The sequence below is a fragment of the Melospiza georgiana genome, unplaced genomic scaffold, assembly GCF_028018845.1.
Source record: "Melospiza georgiana isolate bMelGeo1 unplaced genomic scaffold, bMelGeo1.pri scaffold_29, whole genome shotgun sequence".
NCBI lineage: Eukaryota > Metazoa > Chordata > Aves > Passeriformes > Passerellidae > Melospiza > Melospiza georgiana.
The window spans coordinates 9,320,329-9,344,181 of NW_026652215.1; the positions used below are offsets into that span (position 1 = coordinate 9,320,329).

Below are 23,853 nucleotides of genomic sequence, written 5' to 3' on the forward strand. Positions count from 1 at the left end.
CACTGGCACAGATCCAGTGCTCCAGAGCCTCCTTTCTGTGCCCTTGCAGCTGCCTGGGCACAGCAGCCTTTTCCATCTGGAAGCTCCCCATGCACAGGGAGTGCCCAGCTCCGTTCCTTGCACAGCCTCCAGGAGCCCAGGGCTGCCATCTCCAGTCCCTGCTGGCCCTGGGGGCTCCCAGGTGCCTCAGGCTGCTGTGACACCGCTGCACACGGGAGGCAAGAGGGGCAGGGGCTGTGCTCAAAGTCAGCTCCATCTGCTCCATCTGCTGCTGCTGCTGTGGGGTCATTTGTGCAGCCCTGGCCCAGAGTCAGGGATCAGATCCTGCCAGTCTCTTCCAGCCCTGGCTGCTCAGAGTTTGGGCCTTGGAGCCTCAGGTGGCCAAAGGCAGCTGCTGCTGGTCCCTCTGTGTGCCCATGTTCAGCAGTGCTGCTCCATCAGTCTGTGCCCAGCAACGGGGAAAAGCCTCAGCCCTGCAGGGCCAGGAGCTGCCGAGCTGTGCCTGAGCAGCTCAGCCAGCAGGAAGGGAGCTGCTCCACATGGGAACCAGGAGCAAAGGACATTCCTTTGATAGGACAGGTTTTCTGTTAAAAAAAAAGAAAGGAAATAAAATTAATAAAAACACATAAACAATGTGATAGATACAAACAAAACCCAAATGTGTAAAGAAAAATAGCGCATAACTTTGGATAAAGAGAAAACTGAGTTTTATTAAAAAGAGAACTCAGATATTATTTTGTAAATGTGGTAATGGCATGGATCCATCTTACCAGCTACATTAACATTTTTAAAAAATATTTTGGGGTTTGTTTCCAATACTGTAATTTTGAATTGTGGTGAAATTGGTGTGAAGGAAGAAGAAATTGCTTTGTGCTCTGCCAGCTCCAAGCAGGACTGGGAATGGAAGCTCTGTCAAACCACAAATCCTTTAGAAGATGACCTTCCTTCTCACCCTGTGAATGAGCTGCACATTCCCTTTAAAACTGTCAGGGATGTGTTAGAGGCACAAAGTCCCACTGACAGCTTTTTGCTCTGGTTTGGCAGTGCAGAAGGGCAATTCTCCATCCACCAGCTCCAGCTCAGCTCCAGCCCAAGAGCTGTGTGTTCCCTTCTGCTGACCCCTGCTCAGAGCTACAGGCAGGATAAAACCAGCCTGGTTTGCTTTGCCACTGATTGCCAAGAGATGCCTGGAGCTGGTACCTGCCAGGGCCCTGGATCCAACTGTGCACGTGGATCTCTTCCATCTTCTAGGGCAGAGTAACACCCTTCACCCAAGGATGACAGAAAAGATCTTCTAAGGATGGCCTGTCCGAGGGTTGCATGGACAAACACCTCTTAATGACATCCTGGCACTCTGGGGAGAGAAACCAGAAATCACCAGTCAGTTGGAGAAGTTGCCCCCCTGTTCCCATGCCCAGGTCATGCTGGGTGTGACCAGAGCTGGGCCTAAACTCCCCCATGGATGCTCTGTTTGGAGGACAGCAGGAGAGCAGGACATGTGCCTGCTCAGCAGCTGCCAGAGTGGTTTGCCCATGAGCCCGCTGCTGTCTCCCAGCACTGGCATTACCCTCGTGCCCAGAGATGAGGATCCACCTTGAGAGAGCCATCGTGGGAACAAGATCCGCCCCTGGATGATCTCCTGGCCCCTCCTGAACGGGTGCTTCCCCATGACCAGGTGGCACAGCAGGAGGCCAAGGGACCAGATCGTGGCTGCCTCGCCGTGGTAGCGTTGGTGCTGGATCCACTCTGGTGGGCTGTAGGACAGGGTTCCTGTGGAACACAGACACAGCTCAGCAGGGGGATGCTGCTGCTCCCAGAGCCCGTCCCCAGCATCCCTGGGCATGTGGGGGCTGCCCCAGAGGCACACAGGGTGAGCGCTCCCCTCTCGCCAGCACTTGGGACTTGTGCACAAACTCGCGGCTGGAAAAGAAGCCACTGGTGCTGGAAGAGGGCAGCAGAAACCCTAGGAAGGCCCAACCATGACACACAAAGGAAAAACCCACTCAGTAGTGGAGAAAACCCACTCTCCTCCCCACCCGCATGGCCCCCAAAAATGTTAATAAGCCAAGGCGGACAAGGAGAGCGGAGCAGTCCAGCCCTTCCTTGCCTGCACACCAAAACATCCGGGGCACACGGTCAGGCCTCCCTCTCTGCTGCCCCCATGGGGGTTTGTGTTGGGCTGGCTGCCCCAGCTCCAGCCCCAGCCCAGGGCACAGTGGGTGCTGAAGGCTGTCAGCAGGGCTGGGAGATAGCCGCCCTCACACCCCACCCAGATCAACTCGGCTCCAGCATCAATCCCATCCCGGCTGCAATAGGGGGAAGCCCCAGTGCTGCACCCAGGCTGGGCCACGAGATGCCCAGGAGCACCCCCTGCGAGGGCTCACCTGCAAATTGGGTGTAGGCTGTGTCTTGGAGGAAGGCGCCACAGCCAAAGTCAATCAGTTTCAGCTGCCCGCTGGCCAGGTCGAGCAGGACATTCTCGGGCTTAATGTCCCGGTGCAGGACCCCGCAGCTGGTGCAGTGCCGCACGGCCTCCAGCACCTGGCGGAACAGCTCCCGCGCCTCCTCCTCCGGCAGGAACCCCCGCTCCGCCAGAAAACCCGAGAGCTCCTGGCACCGCTCCGGACGCTCCAGCACCAGCAGGAAGCTGTCGGGGAGCTCAAGCCACTCCAGCAGCTGAATGACACCGCCACAGCCACAGGACACCTTGGCCAGCAGCACGATCTCCAGGGGTGCGCTGGTGCCGTCGGGCTGCAGGAGGAGCACGACGCCGTCAGTGGGGCCGAGGCCGTGCCGGGGCTCTGGGAGCCCTCAGACAGCCCGGGATGCTCTGCACGCCCCGCTCAACCCACGCCCACTCTCCCCGCAGGCCTCACGGCGTCTCCCACCCTGCCGGGCCCCGGCTCCTCGCCGCCCGGCACGGCCCGGCTGCTGCCGCTGGCTCCGCTCACTCACCAGCTCGCCCCAGTGCCGGATGCGATCCCTCGGCACGCGTTTGATTGCCACCTGCGAGCGAGGGAGAGCAGCGGGCTGAGCTCGCCGCCCGTCCCGCCGCACCCCGACCTTCTCCTCCTCCTCCCTCCTCCTCCGCCCCCTCCGCCTGCGCCCGCCGCCGGCCCCGCCGCTCACCGGGGCGCCGTCCGAGAGCCGCGTGGCTGCGAAGACGCAGCCGAAGCCGCCGCGCCCCAGCAGCGATCCCAGCCGGTACCGCTCCTGCAGGGCCTCCTGCGCCGTCCCTGCGGGCGGGACGCGGCTGTCAGCGCTCGGCCCGGGGCCAGCAACGACCTCCGAGCGCCCCTCACCCGCCCCGGGCCCGGCATCCCCACCCGCCCCGGGCCCCGACAGCTCGGGGCCGGAGGCCGCGCTGCCGAGCGCCGGAGCTCGGGCCGGGGAAGCCGCAGCGGAAGCGGCGGGAGCGGCCGCGCCGCGGGTGTGCTCCGCGGGCCCCGGGAGGAGCCGGGGCCGGGGTCGGGACTGGACCCTGCGTCGGGTCCGGGGCCGGGCTGGGGCCAGGCGGAGCCGAAGGGCGGCGATGCCGCCCCCGCACCAGGCACTGATGCCCGCCCAGCAGCGCCACCGCCAGCACGGCCAGAGCCGGGCGGAGGCGAGACCGCGGCGGGACGGCCGGGGCCGGGCACGGGGCAGCCCCGCCCGGGGCCGGGGGCGGGCCGGGGGCATGGCCCGGCCCATCACGGGGAGAGGGAGGCGGGGAGAGGAGAGGGACGCCGGGCAAGGGACCCCGAGAGAAGGGTGCCCGACAGCGGGAAAGGGAGAGAAAGAGAAATAATAGGACAAAAAGAAAGAGAAAGAAAAATAGGGGAAAGCGTGTTTTAAATTATCTGTTTTGCTGCTCTCGCCGCTGCTGCTGCCGCTGCTGCTGCCGCTGCTGCAACTGAAGCACCGGGGCCGTTCGTCCCCGTGTCCGTTCCCCGCTCGCCCCACGAGCCCCACGTTCGAGCCCCGCGCGCCCCGGGGACAGCCCCTCCGTCTGCCCAAACACGGGAACTTGGCAGCGCTGAGCCCGGATGCAGAGCCCTGACTCCTGCACTCTGGCACAGCGATCCCCTCGCTCGCTGCTGTGCATTGTCCTTGCTGAGCGTCAAACACTGTCGGGGCACCTTCCCTTGGGGTAGGATTCCTACCTGACCCGAGCACTGCACTTACATCTCCAGTGTTGCTTTCCAGTAAAAACAGGGGAAGGAAAACTGTGTGTGGCTCATGGTATTTTAGAGTGTCTAAAAATCACTAAGTCATCGATCCTAGAGGTGAGGTGCATCTGGAATTACTGGGATGCAACATAGAAAAGGGGAACATAGAAATAAATAGAGGAAAACACCTTGGATTGTTTCTTTTATTTCACATCTGGAAAGCTGTTTCAGTTTTCCAGGAGTCTTCTCTTGTCTGCTCTTCCCAAAAATCTCTCATGGAGAACAAGGTCAAGCTTCTGTCACAAGATTTGCCACCAGGAAATTATGCCACTGGTGAAATTTTCATTGTGACTGTTTGTGCTGGCTTAGGGCAAATTTGGGGAGGAAACCTCCTGAAGGGGTCTGTCTAGAAAGCAAGTTCAAGCGGCCCCTCCCCCTACTAGTTCAGGAAAAGACTTCTCTTGAGAAAAGTGAAAAAAACCCCAGTTTTTTTAACGAGTAAAGTATTCACAAGCATGAAAAATGAATAATATTAAATAAAACCTTGGACAGTGCTGAAGAGATGGCAAATTCAGAAAGTCCTTTTTGTGGGTTCTAGTTGGCTCCCTCGGTCTCTTCTAAGTCCCTCTGGTTCTTGAATGCAGCATCCCAGAGCTCGGGGGGCCACAGGTGTGAGCTGCTGCCGGTGTTTGTCTGGGTTTTCAGTCCAGAGCAGGTTTAAACAGTTCCAAGAAAAAGGAAAGCCACAATCCGAGGAACTTCTCTTCCTAAGGTGGCTAAAATCAAATTGCTGGACCTTGGCTGTGAAGGCATCGGGAAATTTCCAAATCTGGGCACTGGCGGTCCCAGCAAACACATGAGCTGGATGGTGCTGGAGCCAGAACCTGAAGATTTCCAAACTTTGGCTTTCTGTGCCAGCAAATCACTGGGCTTGGGCTGTGCCAGCACCCGGAAGTTTTCAGATCTGGGCGCTGGCAATGCCAGCAAACACCTGATCTGGGTGGTGTCGTTGCCAGTGACAGAAATCTGCCAGATTTGGGCTCTGCTGGCATCAGGAAATTTCCAAATCTGGGTTCCTGTGCAGGAAACACAAGATGTGGGCAGTGCCAGGCCCAGTAGCAGAAAGGTGAAAGGTTTTAGATTTCTGTGCCAGCAAATTGCTGCACTTGGGCTGTGTCAGAATAGGGAAATTTCCAGATCTGGGCACTGGCAGTGCCAGCAAACACCAGTGAAATCTTCTGGTCCTCGTCTGCACTGTTGAGCAGTGGTTTCCCTGAGAACCAGCTCTGGCAACTTTACAGACAGCGACTCCTTTCATCTCGTTGTCTGGAAACAGAACTTTACTGAAGGCAAACACAACAAACAGGACGGCGTACACAGTACAGAGAGAGAAGTAGAAAAAGGCCTGGGTCCAGGGTCTAGCAGGAATAGTTATACATTTATTTATGGGGAGGGGTTAAGGTGGGATCTGAGGGAAGGATCCAAGAGGAAGGAAGGATTAAGAATATTACAGTTTTTGCAGTATAAAGTAACAAATGGTAGCAAAGAGAACTCAGAACTTTCTAGTAACAATTGCATATGAGTAAGAGGATCATGGGCGGGTGCTCCTGCTGACCCCAACTAAAGAGGGTTTTCCTAGGGCCTTAAGCCGAGGTCTCCCTCTTCTTTTAAACCAACCCCAACACACCAGATCTGGGCAGTGCCGGGTTTTGGCTTTCTTTGCCAGACAATTGCTGCATTTGGGTTGTGCCAGCACCAGGAAATTGCCAGATCTGGACACTGGCGGTGCCAGCTAACCGCAGGTCTGGGTGCTGCCAGTGCTATCACCAGAAAATTGCAAGGTTTTGTCTTTCTGTGCCAGCAAACTGCTGGACTTGGGCTGTGCTGCCACTGGGAAACTGCTGGATCTGAGCACTGGCAGTGCCAGCAAACACCAGATCTGGGTGGGGCCAGCACCAGGTATTTGCAAGGTTTTGGCTTTCTTTGCCAGAAAATTGCTGGACTTGGCTCTGCCAGAACAGGGAAATATCCAGATCTGAGCACTGGCAGTGGCAGCTAACACCAGGTCTGGGCACCTGTATTGGCATCAGGAAATTTCCAGATTCTGGCTTTCTGTGCCAGCAAATTGCTGGACTTGGGCTGTGCCAGCCCTGGGAAAGTTCCAGATCTGGGCGCTTGGGCAGCAAACACCAGATCTGGGTGGTGTCTCGTAGTGTGTTTTTATACTTTGTAATACTTTGCAATAGTTTTGTTTTTGAATCCCCGTCTTTTTCCCAAATGGTTCATCCCAGATGGTACCCCCCTCCCTTTACCTGTGTAATCCCTTTCCCTTGCTGAGGGAATCCCCAAATCCCCACCCTGGCTCTCTGTCAATCACTCAGCATCCCATCCTCTCCATCTAGAAGCTTTGCTCCAGGATGTCGAGTGATTAGCCAGCAGCCGGGGGTCAGCATCCCAAGCCTTGCCCCATATGCTGTCCTAAATGTCTGTCCCCCAGTCCCCATGCCTTAGGGTCACTTATTGGTTAGTATTGGCAGGGACAGTGTGTGTGCCAGGGACCAGCAGGGAGTGGAGCTCAATGGGCACAGGCCTGGCCAGGGTGGGGTCACCCTGACATCAGGGACTGAATGTCTGCTGTGAGCCAGGAGAGCTCTGCAGCCCAGGGACACAGCAGGCACAGGGAAAGGGGTCTGGTCACTGACTCCTCTGACCCTCAGGGAGCTCCCCCAGGAGGATGCAGGGCAGCCCCGAGCCCCTCTGGCAGCCCTGGAACAAGGCAGGCACCTCTGAGCCCCTCCATGGCCGTGCAGAGCCTGTGTGGGAGGGGGTCAGTGCAGGGAGCACCATCAGCTGCCTCTGTGTGCCAGGCTGAGCAGCAGAGCCCAGCAGAGGCACCCAGGGCCCCAGGCAGCACAGCCCCCGTGCTCTGCGGAGCAGCAGCCCCAGCTCAGCCTCTGGGGAGCAGGGCAGGGGCTGCAGCAGTGGCTGCTCGGGCCAGCGCAGACGTGTTCCCCTGGGAAGGGCTCTGGGGGCAGCTGGCATGGGCCAGGAGCAGAGCAGGAGCCTGTGGGGGTGCAGAGGAGCCGTGGCAAGAGGCTGCCCTGTCCCTGGGCCAGCAGGAGCTGCCTGAGGAGCCCTGGGGCCAACTCTGCGCTGTGCTGGGCAGCAGGGCTGGCCCTGGAGCTGCAGGAGCTGCCCGAGCTGAGCATCTGCTGAGCACTCCAGACACAGAGTGGCTGTCCCTGACCTCCAGGGCCTCCAGTTCCTGCTGCCGGGCCAGACCTGACTCTGCTGCTCTGTTGGGCTGGGGCTGGGGCAGGGAAAGGCTGAACTGGGCAGTGCCAGGGAGAGGAAAACAATGGAGCCTGTCCCCACAAGTCCCCACAGTGTCAGAATGGTCTCCATGGATCCATGAGGGCTCACAGTGTCACAATGGCCCCTTGGTTCTATGGAGCCCCACAGGGTCACCATGGTCCCCTGGTTACACAAGGCACAGCAGTGTCACAAGGGCCCCTTGGTTCTGTGGAGCCCCACAGGGTCAGTTTTGCCAGTGGGCAGAGTCAGCACCAAAGACACAGACTCCAGCTGAAGAAATTGTGTAATTTATATGATGTATGTCTGCAAAAAATTACAAAAGCAGAAGCTCAGCAATGCACCCAACCATCCCCAACAAAGACTGCCTGCAGTGATTAAGAAAGATCCAGCAGCATCTACCCTCAGCCTTTACCATCCCCCAGACCCACACAGCAGCTGGGGAAGCTGTCACAGCCAAGGGCTGCAGAGCCACTCCTGGGCACTGGGAACTCCTGCAGGTGCCTCCAGCCCCAGGTGAGGCTCCAACCCCACTGGGAGAGGGCCCAGCTCTGACAGTGCTGAAGGAACAAACTGACAGCACTGCTAGTGTGGCAACATCTGCTTTCATCCTCCTCTTGTGTCCCTCCCAAAGCCTGGCCAGAGCCCAGGAGGAACCAAGGGAGGTGACTTTGATCCTTCAGCCCCAAACAAAGCCAGATGGGGCCTTGTCTGATTTTTAAATACAGAAAGATAAATCCACATTTCACCCATGAACACATACTGAGATCACATTGCTAATAATATTAGCAATATAAATATAAATTCATTAAGATAAATTCATTAATGAGCAGATACAAATATAACCTTTGCATGGAAGGTTCATCTGGAGCTCAGCTTTGCCTCAGGGCCCGTTGTTCAGGCCTCAGTCAGGGCCTGGTGAGGCCTCAGTGCTTCAATCAGTGCTTTGACCTACAGATGAACTGCAACCTTCAGAACAATTTCAATAACACACTTTAGATTTAGGTATTAGGTATAAAGGCATTGCCTCTTGTTCTTCAGTTAAGTGCTGTTCAAGTTCATTACTCAGAGCTATAATTTGCATTCCTTTTAAAACATGCCTAATTCGTTGCTATTCTCTGTTGTTTATCAAATGCCTCTGTTTTTTCTTGAGACTGTATCTCTCTTTAGACAAGTCTCAGTACTCCATTTCCAGCACAAGGTGTCACAACAACTCTAACTTTAAATCATAACACACCAAGTGCTCACACTGCATTGACCACAGTGACTGCCCCAAATTTATTTCACAGCAGCCTCTAATTTGGGAGCCAATCCCACCAGGAAGAATTTTCTTCCTTCTGCCACTGTTCTCCTGATCTTTCTGTCGAGGTGATTCCTGGTTGTTGGACCTCAAACCGAGCACTGATAGACATTCCTGCCACATTCCTGTCCTGGAATAGCCCAGGTTCCTCCCTGGCCAGCAAGCAGATAATCCAAGGCCCTGAGGTTCTGCAGAGCCCCATTTGTGTTTGTTGGAGCTCACAGCATGTGCTACTGGATATCTTAACAGCATCACTTATTATTTATTCTAATAATTGATTTAGCTCATTAATGTAAATTGGGTGCAGCCATGCAGGGGGTTTCCATTTCCCCATGGGCCATTGTTAAGGGCATGGAGCAAATCTGGGACAGGTTCCCATCTCCTCATTTTTTCAACTGCTTTTTTAACAACCCCTTCCTTCACCTGTTCAACCAGTCCTGCAGCTTGTGGATTGTCTGGGATATGAAAAACCCAGCGGTCCTAATCACTGCATTTTTCACAATAACAGACAAAGCATTCCACATCACAGCATCAGCAAATCCTATAAAAATAGCCAATTTCATCCCTTCCTCCTTTATTCCTTGCATACAATCTCACAAAGCTTACCACTGCCATTTGGGTCTTGGCCAGACCTTTTCTGTGGGGTATTCAGTGTCACAGTGAGCAGCTAAAGCTGACATATTATAATTGTCAGCCATATTTCACTGGGTCAATTTTAATTACATAGATAAAAATATAAATTACTGTCTTATATATAACTATTAAAATCAATCATTGTTGTTATTATTATTATTATTATTATTATTATTATTATTATTATTATTATTATTATTATTATTATTATTATTATTATTATTTGTGGGATCTCAGCACCTCAGGATGAGGGTGCAGAGTGGCCAAGAACACCCTTGGGGGGCTCAGGAGTCCTGGAATGTTGCCAGAAGTGTCTGGTGACAGGACTTTGATCCTACACAGGAGATAACATCTGTATGAGGACTGGGAGGATTTCACTGGGGTGAATGGTGAAGGGATAAGTTAGTTAGAGTATAATACACAGGGTTTAGGATTTCTGTACAGGGGGGTCTAGAGAAGTAAGATGGAGGAATTGGGGCATGTCCTGTCCTTCTTCTTCTTCTTCTTGGCCTCCATCTTCTGTGGTGATGGTGGCACTTTGGGATTGGTCTTTACTAAAAGTGCACCGGTTAATAAAAGTAGAAGGTATTGGGGAAAAATTATAAATATTGTACACGTAACTTCGAGTATAAAGATAAGTGACCGCCCCGGAGGCTGGGGTGTGTGCCCATGGCTGACTTGCTGTGCAGACCTCTGTCGGGCTGAAAGAAAATCTTTTAGATAAACAATTAATAAACACTGAGACCGAAACAAGATCAGAAGTCTCTCCTCGTCCTTTGAAGCGCCGGGCTGCCCAAGGCCACTCTGGGCCTTTCCAGGCCACCTAAACAGCCGAGAAACCGACAACTATTATTATTATTATTATTATTATTATTATTATTATTATTATTACTATTATTACTATTATTATTATTACTATTATATTATTGCTATTATTATTTGACTTGCACAAATGAACCTGAGCTCAAGATCTGAACCTTTTGTCACTCTGTGTGGGAGTATTTCAACAACAGTTTTTCCTTCTGTTGGTGCTGTTAATAAAATTCACCCTCGTCTGCCCAAACCCACAAGGTCTTTTCCTTTTCCATGTGCAATTTTTGGATGCATTTGAAGACATCCAGGGGTGCAGCTTCTTTTACCCGACTGCCCCACTGCTCACGCGGGGCTCCGACCTCAGCCCACTCCAGAGCCAGGGAACTCCAGGGAAGGGCTTCCCAGCTGGGAATTTCTGATGGCACTGATTCCTCACATTTACACTGAACAAGTGACATTTTGTTGGCATCTGGCCAGACTGTGCCAGTTTTGTTTCACCAGTGGGCAGGGTCAGCACCAAAGACACAGACTCCAACTGAAGGAATCAGTGTCATTCACTGCAGTTCAGAGCAGCAAAGAATCACAAAAGGAGCAGCTCAGCAATGCACCCAACCATCCCCACCAAAGATTGCCTGCAGTGATTAAGAAAGATCCAGCAGCATTTACCCTCAGCCTTTACCATCCCCCAGACCCACACAGCAGCTGGGGAAGCTGTCACAGCCAAGGGCTGCAGAGCCACTCCTGGGCACTGGGAATTCCTGCAGGTGCCTCCAGCCCCAGGTGAGGCTCCAACCCCGCTGGGAGAGGGCCCAGCTCTGACAGTGCTGAAGGAACAAACTGACAGCACTGCTAGTGTGGCAACATCTGCTTTCATCCTCCTCTTGGGTCCCTCCCAAAGCCTGGCCAGGGCTCAAGGAGGAACCAAAGGAGGTGACTTTGACCATACAGCCCCAAACAAGGTCAGATGTCAGATTTCATGGCCTTGTCTGGCTTCTAAATACAAAAAGGTCAATACATGTTTCACTAATGAGTGGGTACATCTATCACAGGGCCTAATGACCATGCATATTTCATTAGGGAGCAGATACAAAGATAACCTTTGCTTGGAAGGTTCATCCAGAGGCCATCCTTGGTTCTCGCCCCCGCCTCTCTACTATCCCCAACCACGGGGGTTTTGGTTGGGCTGGCTGCTCCAGTCCTGGGCAGAGTGGCTGGCAAAGGCTGCCAGCAGGGCTGGAAGATCGCTGCCCACCCAGCCCCGCTGTAAAGCAACTCAGCTGAAGACTCAGTCCCCTGACTGGCAGCAAAATCCCCGCTGCCACAGCCAGCTTGGGCTGGGAGATGTTGGGCCATGAGATGTCAGCAGCGGGAGCACAGCCCTGCGTGGGCTCACCTGCAAAGTGAGTGTAAACTGTGTCTTGCAGGTAGGTGCCACAGCCAAAGTCATGAGTTTGCCTGGCTGGTGTCCAGGTCAACCAGGATATTCCCTGGTTTGATGTCCCTGTGCAGGACCCCGCAGCTGGTGCAGTGCCGCACGGCCTCCAGCACCTGGCGGAACAGCTCCCGCGCCTCCTCCTTGGGCAGGAACTGCCGTGCCCGAATGAAACGCTGCAGGTCCTGACACTGCTCTGGCCACTCCATGACGATGTAGTTGGGGAGCTTGAGCCACTCCAGCAGCTGGACCACACCGGGGAAGCCAGTGGACACCTTGGCCAGCAGCACTATCTACAGGGGTGTGCTGGTGCCGTCGGGCTGCGGGAGGAGCACGATGCCGTCAGTGGGGCCGATGCCGTGCCAGGCCTGGTGAAGCCCTCAGCCAGCCCGGGATGCTCTGCGCCCTGTGCTGGCCCCACGCCCTCTCTCCCTCGGGGCGTCCTGGCGGCTCTCACCGTGCCGGGCCCCGGCTCATCCCCGGCAGGCAGCCTCGGCTACTGCCGCTGGCTCCGCTCACTCACCAGCTCGCCCCTGTGCCGGACGCGGTTCCGTGGCACCCTTTTGATGCACACCTGCAAGCCAAGGGCAGCAGCGGGGTGAGCTCGCCGCCCGCACTGCACGCCCCATCCTCCGCCCTCCTCCTCCTCCTCCGCCTGCGTCCTCTTCTCCTCCGCCCCCTCCTCCTGCGTCCGCCGCCGGCCCCGCCGCTCACCGGGGCGCCGTCCGAGAGCCTCGTGGCCGCGAAGACGCTGCCGAAGCCGCCGCGCCCCGGCAGCGATCCCAGCCGGTACCGCTCCTGCAGGGCCTCCTGCGCCGTCCCTGCGGGCGGGACGCGGCTGTCAGCGCTCGGCCCGGGGCCAGCCAGGGCCCCCGAGCGCCCCTTACCCGCCCCGGGCCGGCCATGCCCCGGCGTTCGCTCCCGGGAACGCGGCACGGGAGGCTCGGGGCCGTCGGCCGCGCTGCCGAGCGGCGGAGCTCGGGCCGGGGAAGCTGCAGCGGAGGTGGTGGGAGCGGCCGCGCCGCGTGTGTCCTCCGCGGGCCCCGGGAGGAGCAGGGGCCGGGGCCGGGGTCGGGACTGGACCCTGCGTCGGGTCCGGGGCCGGGCTGGGGCCAGGCGGAGCCGAAGGGCGGCGATGCCGCCCCCGCCCCAGGCACTGATGCCCGCCCAGCAGCGCCACCGCCAGTACGGCCAGAGCCGGGCGGAGACGAGACCGCGGCGGGACGGCCGGGGCCGGGCACGGGGCAGCCCCGCCCGGGGCCGGGGGCGGGCCGGGGGCATGGCCCGGCCCGGCAGGGGAGAGGGAGGCGGGGAGAGGGGAGGGACGCCGGGAAACGGACGCCGAGAGAATGGTGCGCGACAGTGGCAAAGGGAGAGAAAAATAAAGAAAAAGAGAAAGAGGAAGAAAGAGAGAAGGAGTATTCAAAACTATCTGTTTGCTGCTCTCGCCGCTGCTGCTGGTGATGACGCCGCTGCCGCCGCTGTCGCCGCTGCAACTGAAGCACCGGGGCCGTTCGTCCCCGTGTCCGTTCCCCGCTCGCCCCACGAGCCCCACGTTCGAGCCCCGCGCACCCCGGGGACAGCCCCTCCGTCTGCCCAAACACGGGAACTTTGCAGCGCTGAGCCCGGATGCAGAGCCCTGACTCCTGCACTCTGGCACAGCGATCCCCTCGCTTGCTGCTGTGCATTGTCCTTGCTGAGGGTCAGAAACTGCCGGCCCACCTTCCCTTGGGGTAGGATTCCTACCTGACCCAAGCATTGCACTTACATCTCCAGTGTTGCTTTCCTGTAAAAACAGGGGAAGGAAAACTGTGTGTGGCTCATGGTATTTTAGAGTGTCTAAAAATCCCTAAGTCAGCGATCTTAGAGGTGAGGTACATCTGGAATTACTGGGTTGCAACATGGAAAAGGGAAGCACAGAAATAAATAAAGAGAAACATCTTGGATTGTTTCTTTCTTTTTCATTTTGCTTCTGGAAAGCTTTTTCAGTTTTCCAGGAATCTTCTCCTGTCTGCTCTTCCCAAGAACCTCTCATTGAGAACAAGGTCGAGCTTCTGTCACAAGATTTTCCATCAGGAAATTATGCCACTGGTGAAATTTTCATTGTGACTGTTTGTGCTGGTTTAGGGCAAATTTTGGGAGGAAATGTCCAAAAGGGGTCCATCTAGAAAAAGTTCAAGCGGCCCCTCCTCCTACTAGTTCAGGAAAAGTCTTGAGAAAAGTGGAAAAAACCCAGTTTATTTAACAAGTAAAGTATTCACAAGCACGAAAAATGAATAATATTAAATAAAACCTCTGACAGTGCTGAAGAGATGGCAAATTCAGAAAGTCCTTTTTGTGGGTTGTAGTTGACTCACTTCATCTCTTCTAAGTCCCTCTGCCGCTGGAATGCGTGTCCCAGACCTCGGGGGGGCCACAGGTGTGAGCTGCTGCCGGTGTTTGTCTGGGTTTTCAGTCCAGAGCAGGTTTAAACAGTTCCAAGAAAAAGGAAAGTCACAGTCCAAAGAAACTTCTCTGCCTAAGCTAGCTAAAACCAAATTGCTAGACCTAGGCTGTGAAGGCACCGGGAAATTTCCAAATCTGGGCACTAGTGGTCCCAGCAAACTCTAGATCTGGATGGTGCTAGAGTCAGAACCTGGAAATTTCCAAAATTTTAGATTTCTGTGCCAGTAAATCACTGAAGTTGGGCTGTGCAGGCACCAGGAAATTTCCAAATCTGGGTACTAGGGCAGCAAACACAAGATGTGGTCGGTGCCAGACCCAGTAGCAGGAAGTTTGTCAGGGTTTGGATTTCTGTGCCAGCAAATTGCTGCACTTGGGCTGTGCCAGAATAGGGAAATTTTTGGATCAAGGCACTGGCAGTGCCAGCAAACCCCACATTTCAGGAAGGATTGGATCTGGACCCTTCCCTTCCCTTCCCTTCCCTTCCCTTCCCTTCCCTTCCCTTCCCTTCCCTTCCCTTCCCTTCCCTTCCCTTCCCTTCCCTTCCCTTCCCTTCCCTTCCCTTCCCTTCCCTTCCCTTCCCTTCCCTCCCTCAACAAGGTGCCAGAGTGGCTGGAAAGCAGCCAGGCAGAAAGGGACCTGCAGGGACTGATGGACAGCAGGCTGGGCATGAGCCAGCAGTGTGCCCAGGTGGGCAAGCAGGCCAATGGCTCCTGGCCTGGATTAGGAATGGCGTGGCCAGAAGGAGCAGGGCAGGGATTGTTCCCCTGTGATCTGCACTGCTTGGGCAACACCTCAAGTGCTGTTTGCAGTTCTGGTGCCCCCAATTTAGGACATGGACGAGCTGGAGCGTGTCCAGAGAAGGGCAACAAGGCTGGGGATGGGTCTGGAGCACACGTCCTGTGAGCAGTGGCTGAGCGAGCTGAGGTTGTTTATCCTGGAGAAGAGGAGGTTCAGGGGAGACAAGGCAGTGTCAGGGCACAGGGTGGACTTGATGATCTCCATGGCCTGTTCCACCCTTGCTGATTCTGGGATTCTTTGAAAGAACCCTTGGAGCAGTTGCAGGAGGAGCCCTGGGCCTCCTCTTCAGAAGCTCCAGCAGCCCAGGTTCTCCTGGCAGCCCCAAAGCCCATCCTGTCAGTCCTGCAGAGCCTCTGCAGCTTCTCCTCACTGCACAGAACAGGGAGCCCCAGAGCCAGACACAGCAGCCCAGATGTGCCTCCCTGGCCTGGGGTGTCTCTGGCAAGGGAGCAGCACCAGGCACTGCAGGAGCCTGCAGACAATTCCTGCAGCACTTACAGGATGATCCTGCTGCCCAAGGGACGTTCCCATGGTGCCAAGTCAGGAACTGCAGTGGGGAGTGGGGCTAGAGAGGAAAGGGCAAGATGGAATTGGCTGTTTGCAGGGGAGGGAACAGGGGTGGGCAATGGGAAGACATTTGTATCAGGAAGAGGAAAGAAAGCAAAGGTGAAGCAAAGGAAATGCTCAGGACAGTTTGGGGGTGGCTGCCAGGCAGCCCTGGCTCTGAGCAACAGCGTCTGCAGTGGGACAGGAAACTCCCAGCTGATGGGAACAAACTTTCTGGCTGACTGCAGAGGCCATGACAAAGCTGAGTGGTTTCCCTGGTGTCCCCCAGCCCTTGATGGCCCCAGAGGCTGATGGCATTTGTGCTCCCTCAGGTTCATGTCCCCACACCAACAGCATGGGGGTGCTCCCCCTGCTGTGTGCAATGCAAACAGGGGCTGCTGAGCCAGTGCTGCCATGTCTGTGCCTGCAAGGATGGGTCACCTGTGTGAGCTGGGGGAGAGGCCAGGGCTGCAGAGGGGGGATGTTGTTAGCAGCTCCATGAGGACGCTCTGGGATGCTGCCCTGGGCTGTGCAGCGCACTGGGGATGGATCAGCCCCTGCTCTGCTGCTCCTTCCCGTCTGCCCCAGGGCCCTTGCAGAGCCCCAGCCATGCTGTTTGCCCCCAGCCTGCCCACGGCCAGCCTGGGGCTACTCACGGGGCTTTTCTCTGCTGAGCATTGGCCTGGCTGTGATCTTGAGAGAGCCTTGGCAAGGAGCCTGGAGCCCCCAGGGCCTGGCCTGAGGCATCAGCACTGCCCCAGCAGTGCCCATGGCCTGTCCCTGCTGCCGCCCCGGCACTGCCACCCCCAGGGCTGTGCCCGGCCCCGAGAGCACTCAGGCCCTGCAGCAACACCAGGGCCACCAGGGCAGCGGGGCAGGGCCACGGCAGCAGCACTGGCAACACCAAGTGCTGCTGCTGCTGAGCAAAGCTGCTGGGGAAGCCCTGATCAGCCCCCAGATCTGCACTGAGACATTGCTGCTGCAGCTCCAGAGAAGGCAACAAAAGGCCATCTCTGCAGAAAACTCTGCTGGGAGATCCTTTAGTTTCTTTAAAGCAACAAAGAGTGCAGTCCCTTATTGGACAGGCTGGGGCCACAGGGAAGGTGGAGAGAAACAAAATGAAAAATGGCACAAATATTTCTATTTATTAGTGGACAAGATTTAAAAAGTAAAATAAATAGATAAAGAATGACCAAAATGAAACCATCAAGAAGCATCAAAGATGACTTTTATTACATGTGATTTGCAGAAACTGCCCAGCAGTTTAATGCTTCTGAAACCATCCAGTCCTCAGTCTCCACACTGCAGCCTTGAGCTCCTGGTTCCTCAGGCTGTAGATGAGGGGGTTCAGGGCTGGAGGCACCACCGAGTACAGAACTGACAGGGCCAGATCCAGGGATGGGGAGGACATGGAGGGGGGCTTAAGATAATAAAATGTACTAGTGCTGAGGAATAGGGAGACCACGGCCAGGTGAGGGAGGCAGCTGGAAAAGGCTTTGTGCCGTCCCTGCTCAGAGGGGATCCTCAGCACAGCCCTGAAGATCTGCACATAGGAGAAAACAATGAACACAAAACAACCAAATACCAAACAGACACTAACTGCGATGAGCCCAAGTTCCCGGAGGTAGGATTTGGAGCAGGAGAGCTTGAGGATCTGTGGGATTTCACAGAAGAACTGGCCCAAGGCATTACCATGGCACAGGGGCAGGGAAAATGTATTGGCTGTGTGCAGCAGAGCATTGAGAAAGGCACTGGCCCAGGCAGCTGCTGCCATGTGGGCACAAGCTCTGCTGCCCAGGAGGGTCCCGTAGTGCAGGGGTTTGCAGATGGACACGTAGCGGTCGTAGCACATGATGGTCAGGAGGAAATACTCTGCTGACAGGAAGAAGAAAATCAGAAAGACTTGGGCAGCACATCCAGTGTAGGAGATGTCCCTGGTGTCCCAGAGGGAATTGTGCATGGCTTTGGGGACAGTGGTGCAGATGGAGCCCAGGTCGCTGAGGGCCAGGTTGAGCAGGAAGAAGTACATGGGTGTGTGCAGGTGGTGGCCGCAGGCTACGGCGCTGATGATGAGGCCGTTGCCCAGGAGGGCAGCCAGGGAGATGCCCAGCAACAGGCAGAAGTGCAGGAGCTGCAGCTGCCGCGTGTCTGCCAATGCCAGCAGGAGGAAGTGACTGATGGAGCTGCTGTTGGACATTTACTGTGCCTTGGCATGGGATCTGTAAAAAAGTAATCATGACATAGTTGGGTTTGGAGAGGACTTTAAATATCCCAGCACAGCCTGGGGGCACTTTTTCCCCACTGCCTGCCCAGGGCTCTGCTGCCTGGAGCTGTCCCTGCCAGCAGCTCCTTCCCTGTGCCCAGGGCTGGGCCCTGCCAGTGCTGCCAGAGCCCAGCCCAGCCCTGGGGGCTCAGCTCTGCCCTGCAGACCCCTCCCAGCTCAGGCACTGCCCAGGGGCAGCTCTGGCTCTGCAGGCTCTGATGGCAAAGTCAGAGCAACCCTGAGGAATCTGGAAAAGTGACACTTATGCTGCCATTGATGTCCTGTGCTAATCGCTGTTGCTGCCTGTTTTATAAAGATCACAGAGAATGTAATTTTCCAACCTTAACTGAGAGATGAATATCTATGTGCAATTTCCAACCCAGACCAGTTGATTAAAACAAGCAGGATTTTCCCTTTTCTGCAGCCCCTGCTTCACTCTGCTCCCTGTAAAATCTACTTGGAAATATTCTACAGTCAAATGCCCTGCTGGGAGCAGTCCTGAACCATGCAGCATCCTCCCCACACAAGAAGAACACTTCCAAGCCTTACCAGCTGTCTCCTCCCACCCAGATCTTGTCCCCCAGTGCCGGGAGCAGCTGCCAGGACTGGCTGAGAGCTGTCCCTGGCTGGCAGCAGAGTCCCTGCTCTAGAAAGGCGCCCTGGAGTGCAGGACCCTGCTCTGCAGGACAGCCCTGGGCACCCCTGGCTGCTCTGCACAAGAGACAATCAGAGAATGTACTCACAGAGTCTGTAGGCATTGGGATGTTCCAGCTTTAGGAGATGGCTCCAGGAGCTGCAGCTGCATTGTCCTGCAGCCAGAGGTTCCTGTGCCAAGGGCTGGCAGTGATTCTGCCCCAGCACTTCTCAGCACCTTCCCAGCCCTGACTGATTGAAGCTCTCTGTGCCTCTGTGCTGGGCCCAGGGTGGCTGCAGGCAGTGCCCCAGCCCTACTGGGCTGGAGAAGAGCTGCTCATCAAGAGAAATGTGCTTTTGAAGCTCCTCTTGGTTACCAGGCGCTGCCTCTGTGCCAGCAGCCCAGCCCAGCTCAGCAGCACAGACACAGCACCAGGACTTTAATGAGCCTCTGGGGCATTGTGCTCAGGCCCTGAACATCAGTCCCTGAGAGGGAGCTGAAGAAACCTCTCCAGAACTCCAAGTCAGAATCCAACTCCAAAATTTCTTGGACATTTAATGGGTCCCACTGAGGGACACGACTGAGAAAGTGTCCCCAGGCCCCAGGCAGAGCAGAGAATTGGAGGCAGTGATGGCAGGTGGGGACAAAGAGAAGCCAAGTCTAGGTGCCCTGGGGCACAGCAGGGTCTGTGCCACCAAGGGCTATGAGGAGACACCTTGTCCTGAGGCCCTGGGGGCTCCTGGAACAGCCTCAGCCAGGCTGGGCACTGTCAGCCCCTTGTCCTGCCCTCAGCATCCGCCCCTAGACCACATCCCAGTGGCCTCAAGAATCTGCTGGAAGGAGTCCCTGGGGAGCCTTGCTCAACAATGGCCCTGGGGGCTCCTTCATGCTCACAGCGTTTTTCAAAAGACTTTGAGTTTGGCTTTTGCCTTGGAGTCTCTGAGAGCTTTGTGCAATCGTGGCCTCCAATTTTCTGCGGTAATTACTCCCTGGAGAGGCTTTCTCAGTAACAACACTCAGTGGGGCTCATTAATACTGCAGGGTACCTCAGTTATTTTAAGGTACTTGGTGTTTCCCTTTTGATACACACTGTGTGAAAGGTTTGTGCAATCATGGCCCCAATTATCTGCTTTAATGAGTCCCTGGAGAGCTTTGTACTGAAACTTAGAAGGGCTTATTAACACTTTGAGATACTCAAGGTTTTTAAGGTACTTTATGGATTTAAGTATACTTGTAGGTACTTTTAAGGAATTTCCTTCCAAAATTGAGTCTCTGAGAGGTTTTTGTGCCATCCTGGCCTCCAATTCTCTTGTCCAAGGTGCCCATGAGGAGCCTGTGTTAGGTATCTTCCCCCTTTCTGTTTTACAACAAAGACAAAACTGAAAGAATTTTGTAGGACTTTCTAAAAGCATCCAAACAAACATGGGACAATTAACAATACAGCAACAACCACTAAGAGAATTAATAGTCCTGTTTTAGATAGACATCATCCAACCCTTTAGTCCCTTGGATTGGAAGAGTTTATTGAACCAGTTGTTGTTTTCCACTTGAAGCTTCTTGAACCCTTCCTTCAGTACCTGAATGCTCTTGTGGATTGACTTGCTGTGGATGGAGAGGTTCATGCAACACATGCCCTCAGAGTCTACACAGCCATGCCCATGTGCCCAGAGTAAAAACTCTATCGCTGTTCTGCACGGTGGCATGTCTGATGGTCTCTATGTCTGAGAGCAGGCCACTCATTGTGAGGGAGGTAGCATTGGTTTGCTTACTTAACAGGCACCCAGGATGGTCTGATTGTCCTAGAGCTTTAGCTGCAGCCACCCAAATTATTTCAAATTGGGGGTGCTACCATCTGATACCTGGATTAAAGCTTTCAAAGCCATCTCTTTGATATCATTCAATACTTCTCTGGCGATACCTACTGCTTGATCATCTAGTAAGCTGTGTTGTCATTCTCCAGCTAGATAGTTGATTGTCAATTCCGCCCTTGCTTCATTATTAGCATAGTCATTGCTATTAGCATAATAAACACTTCCACCCCTCTTCCCACCGGGTGTTTTCTGTAGGTGACAACAACATAATATATTTTAAATCATAGGTGTTCATGTTTACAGACATGTGTTCATCATGTTTACAGACATGTGCTGTAAACATGGCCCTCATTAGTTCATTAAAGCAAGGTAAGTCCTTCCTATGGTCTTTAGATACAAAGATCCTTGATTTCCCTGCAAACCAGTAGCTGATACCTGGGATTCTGCCCCCTTTTTTCATAACATAACAGGGCAATGAGGAATTTCGAGGCTATGTGCCAGTCTCCTTCCTTAACTGGAGGCATGGTCCAGTGTGGAGAGAGAATGATTGACAGTGAGGGCAGGACCCGCAGTTGTGTGGTTGGAGTCTGGAGCTTTTTTCAGGGCAGCGGCGAAAGTTGTGGTAGCAGGAAGTGGAGGAGCCAAGATGGAGGGAGGGTGGTCAGGCTCCTGAGCCATATTTTGGCTCGTTCTGTCTTGAGTCTCCAGGGCATTATGCTCCAAGACAGCATGGCCATTGCCATCTTGGACCATCATTAAAGGTTTGAGAAAGGCAGGTTTGAGGGGAGTTCCCGAGTTAGGAGTTACCAACGGATTGAGTTTTCAACACACTGCTTGCTGGTCAAGTGTGGTATGGAAGATGGGGAGCACGCAGAGTGCAATGGGGTCCCTTTTGATCAAAAATTATACAGATCAACTCCCACTGAGTTGCAAAATTCAGTGGTATGGATTTTATCAGCAGAGGCATCTGGAAAATTGTTAATGATCCACCTCATGATTGATTTTAATTTGTTCTTTGAATGACTCCTAGGACTTAAAACTCACGCCCAGTTCTTCCGGGGTAAAATCTGGCTGACTCTGAGTTACAGCTGGGCTAATTCTCACATTGCTGATTTTCAATGGTCCCTTGGGACCATGCAGCCCAACAGAGCCACAATGATGTCCCTTGGATCCATGGTGCTCTGCAGTATCACAATGGCCCCTTCATTTCACAAGGCTCCCAAATGTCACATTGGTCTCCATAGGAAGAAAGCCACGGAGCCCCCATGTTTCAGAAGCTGATGCATGGCAACCACCAGAGGCCAAGGCAAGCTTGACCTGTCTGTCCTGGCGTGTTTGCTTCGACCAACCATTGGATATTTGAAATTATGGATGTGGAATCCTAATTTCAGACATTTGTGCCTGGAGAAGACGGATGTTTTTCTTCCATAAAAAGAAAAGCACAGAGCCCTTTCCAGTGTTTGCAAAACAGGTAAGTGCTGGAACTCAGGAATCAAAGACCAGCTAGACCTCTCTGTCCTTGCAACTTTTGTCTGGCAGTATTCCTTGGATACACAGAAATTTGGAGGTGGAATCCAAGTTTTGGCCATGGATACCTGGAAAAGATGGACAGTTCTTTTCTATACAAAGGAAAGCCCAGAGCCCCAGTGCTTCAGGGGTAGATGGGAGTGGCCTTCCACATTCCAAGGTCGGCCAGACCTGTCAGGTGAGCCCTGGGAGTCCAAGGCAGCCACACCTATTTCACGTTCCCTTGGTTCCACAGGGCCCTGCAGTGTCACAATGGTTCTCTTGCTTCCATGATGCCCTCTGGTGTCATAATGGCCCCTAGGTTACACAAGTCTTTAAGGATCTAAATGGTCTCCATGGTTCCAAAAGCCCAGGCTATCATAATTATCTATTGGTTCCATGAAGCTCCTCTTAGTCACAATGGCCCCTTGGTTCTATGGGCTCCAGTGGTACCACAATGATCCCCTTGGCTCCACAAGTTCCCATAGTGTCACAATGGCCCCTTCCCTCCATGAGGCCCTGCAGGGTCACAATGGTCTCCATGATTCCATGGGGCCTTGCATTACCACAATTTTCTCCACGGATCCATGGTGCCCTGCAGGATCACAATGACCCTTTGTCTCCATGAGGCCCTGAAATAGTACAATTGCCTCTTGGTTCCACAAAGCCCCGTGACTTCACATTGGCCCCTTGGGACCATGCAGCCCAACAGAACCACAGTGATGTCCTTGGTTCCATGAGGCTCCACAGTGTCACAATGGTCCCTTGGATCCCTGGTACTCTGCAGTGTCACAATGTTTCCTGCATTTCAGTAGACCTCAAAGTGTCACAATGGCCCCCATAGTTCCTCAAGACTCCACAGTGTCATAATGGCCCCTTGGATCCATGGTACTCACAGTGCCACAATGATTCCCTTGGTTCCTCAAGTTCCTACAGTGTAACAATGCCCTTTGGCTCCACAACCCCCCACATTGTCACAATGGTCTCCATAGGAAGGAAACCACCGAGCACTGGGGCAGATGAGAGGCAGTCACCAGAGGCCGAGTCTAGCCACACTTGACTGTATTGGCAGATTTTGTTTGGGAGAAACCCTTGCATATAGGGAATTTAAGAGGTGGAATCCTAATTTCAGGCATAGAAGCCTAGACAAGAAAGAGAGCTCTTTTCCATAGGAAGGAAAGCACAGAGCCCCAGTGCTTCACAGTCAGATGAGAAGTGGCCCTTGACATGTCAAATTCAGTGGGACCTGTCAAACAGCCCCCAGGAGGTCAAAGCAGGCAGACCTGTTCCATGGTTCCTTGATTTCATGGGTCCCCACACTGTCACAGTATTCTCCTTGATTCCATGAAGTCTTGCAGGGTGTCGTGGGTTGACAGCCTTTATCCCAATATCGTGTGTTGTGTCTGGCAGCTGTGCCTTTTCTCTCTTCCCCCCCCCCGGCCGTCTTGCTGTGGCGGGGCGGGGAAGAGAGGGGGGGAGTGTTTGACCAGGCTTTTTGGCTTTTGGCTTTTTGCTGCTTGGCTTGGCTAGCCGCTTTGCTTGCTTGCTTTCTGCTTTTTGCGCTGTTTTTTTTTCTTTTCTTTTGTTCCCTCTTTCTTACCCTCCCCTGAAGATACTGGACCGGTTCCGGACCTGACCTGAGACGTCCAGGACACCTGGAGCTTGCAAGAGAAGCTTGAAGCCCTCACCATACACAGTCTGTTTCTTTCCTTTTCTTGTGTTGGGGAGTGTTCTTTTGTTACTTGTAAATAAATAGGTTTTGTTTTCCACTTTGCTCCTCCGAGAAATTCCTTCCCGAACCCGGTGTTGGGGGAGGGGTGCTTGGAGGTTTGTTTTGTTTTGGGGGGCTCCCTTTTGGAGATTTCCCCTAATTTGTCCTAAACCAGGACAATATACTTTTTTCTCCACCCCTTATCCCATATCGTGAATATACAATAAAAACTTTCATTTCACTTACTCACACCTTTGACACTTACGTATTCCTCTCATCTTACTTGCTCAGACTTTTGACACTTACAGTTTCCTTCTGTCTCACATTCAACAAACAATGACATTCATATATGAGTCTCATCCCACAATCAGGTCTCCCTGAGGTACACACCGTGTTGTTCCATCTTTCTGCATTATCCACCATGTATAACCTGGTCCTTGAGCAAAGACAATCCCATGGATGGGTTTGTCTGTACTCGAGGCAGGGTTGATCCATACTGTC

The 23,853-nt window shown here is 54.1% G+C and overlaps 3 protein-coding genes across 3 annotated transcripts in view; 1 reads left to right on the forward strand and 2 right to left on the reverse strand.

Annotated features, from left to right (window-relative positions):
- Window positions 1-23,853, forward strand: part of LOC131096425 (uncharacterized) — a 1,435,131-nt gene that overhangs the window by 961,399 nt on the left and 449,879 nt on the right.
- On the reverse strand, window positions 1,248-3,690 carry LOC131096491 (serine/threonine-protein kinase pim-1-like). The gene is made up of 5 exons (XM_058044832.1): window positions 3,130-3,690; window positions 2,956-3,006; window positions 2,385-2,751; window positions 1,594-1,770; window positions 1,248-1,354 (listed from the first exon to the last, which is right to left on the reverse strand). Exons 1-5 carry the CDS (start codon window positions 3,688-3,690, stop codon window positions 1,248-1,250), a joined length of 1,263 nt encoding a protein of 420 aa, XP_057900815.1.
- LOC131096466 (olfactory receptor 14A16-like) lies at window positions 16,692-17,624 on the reverse strand. Its single transcript, XM_058044803.1, has one exon. It carries the CDS (start codon window positions 17,622-17,624, stop codon window positions 16,692-16,694), a length of 933 nt encoding a protein of 310 aa, XP_057900786.1.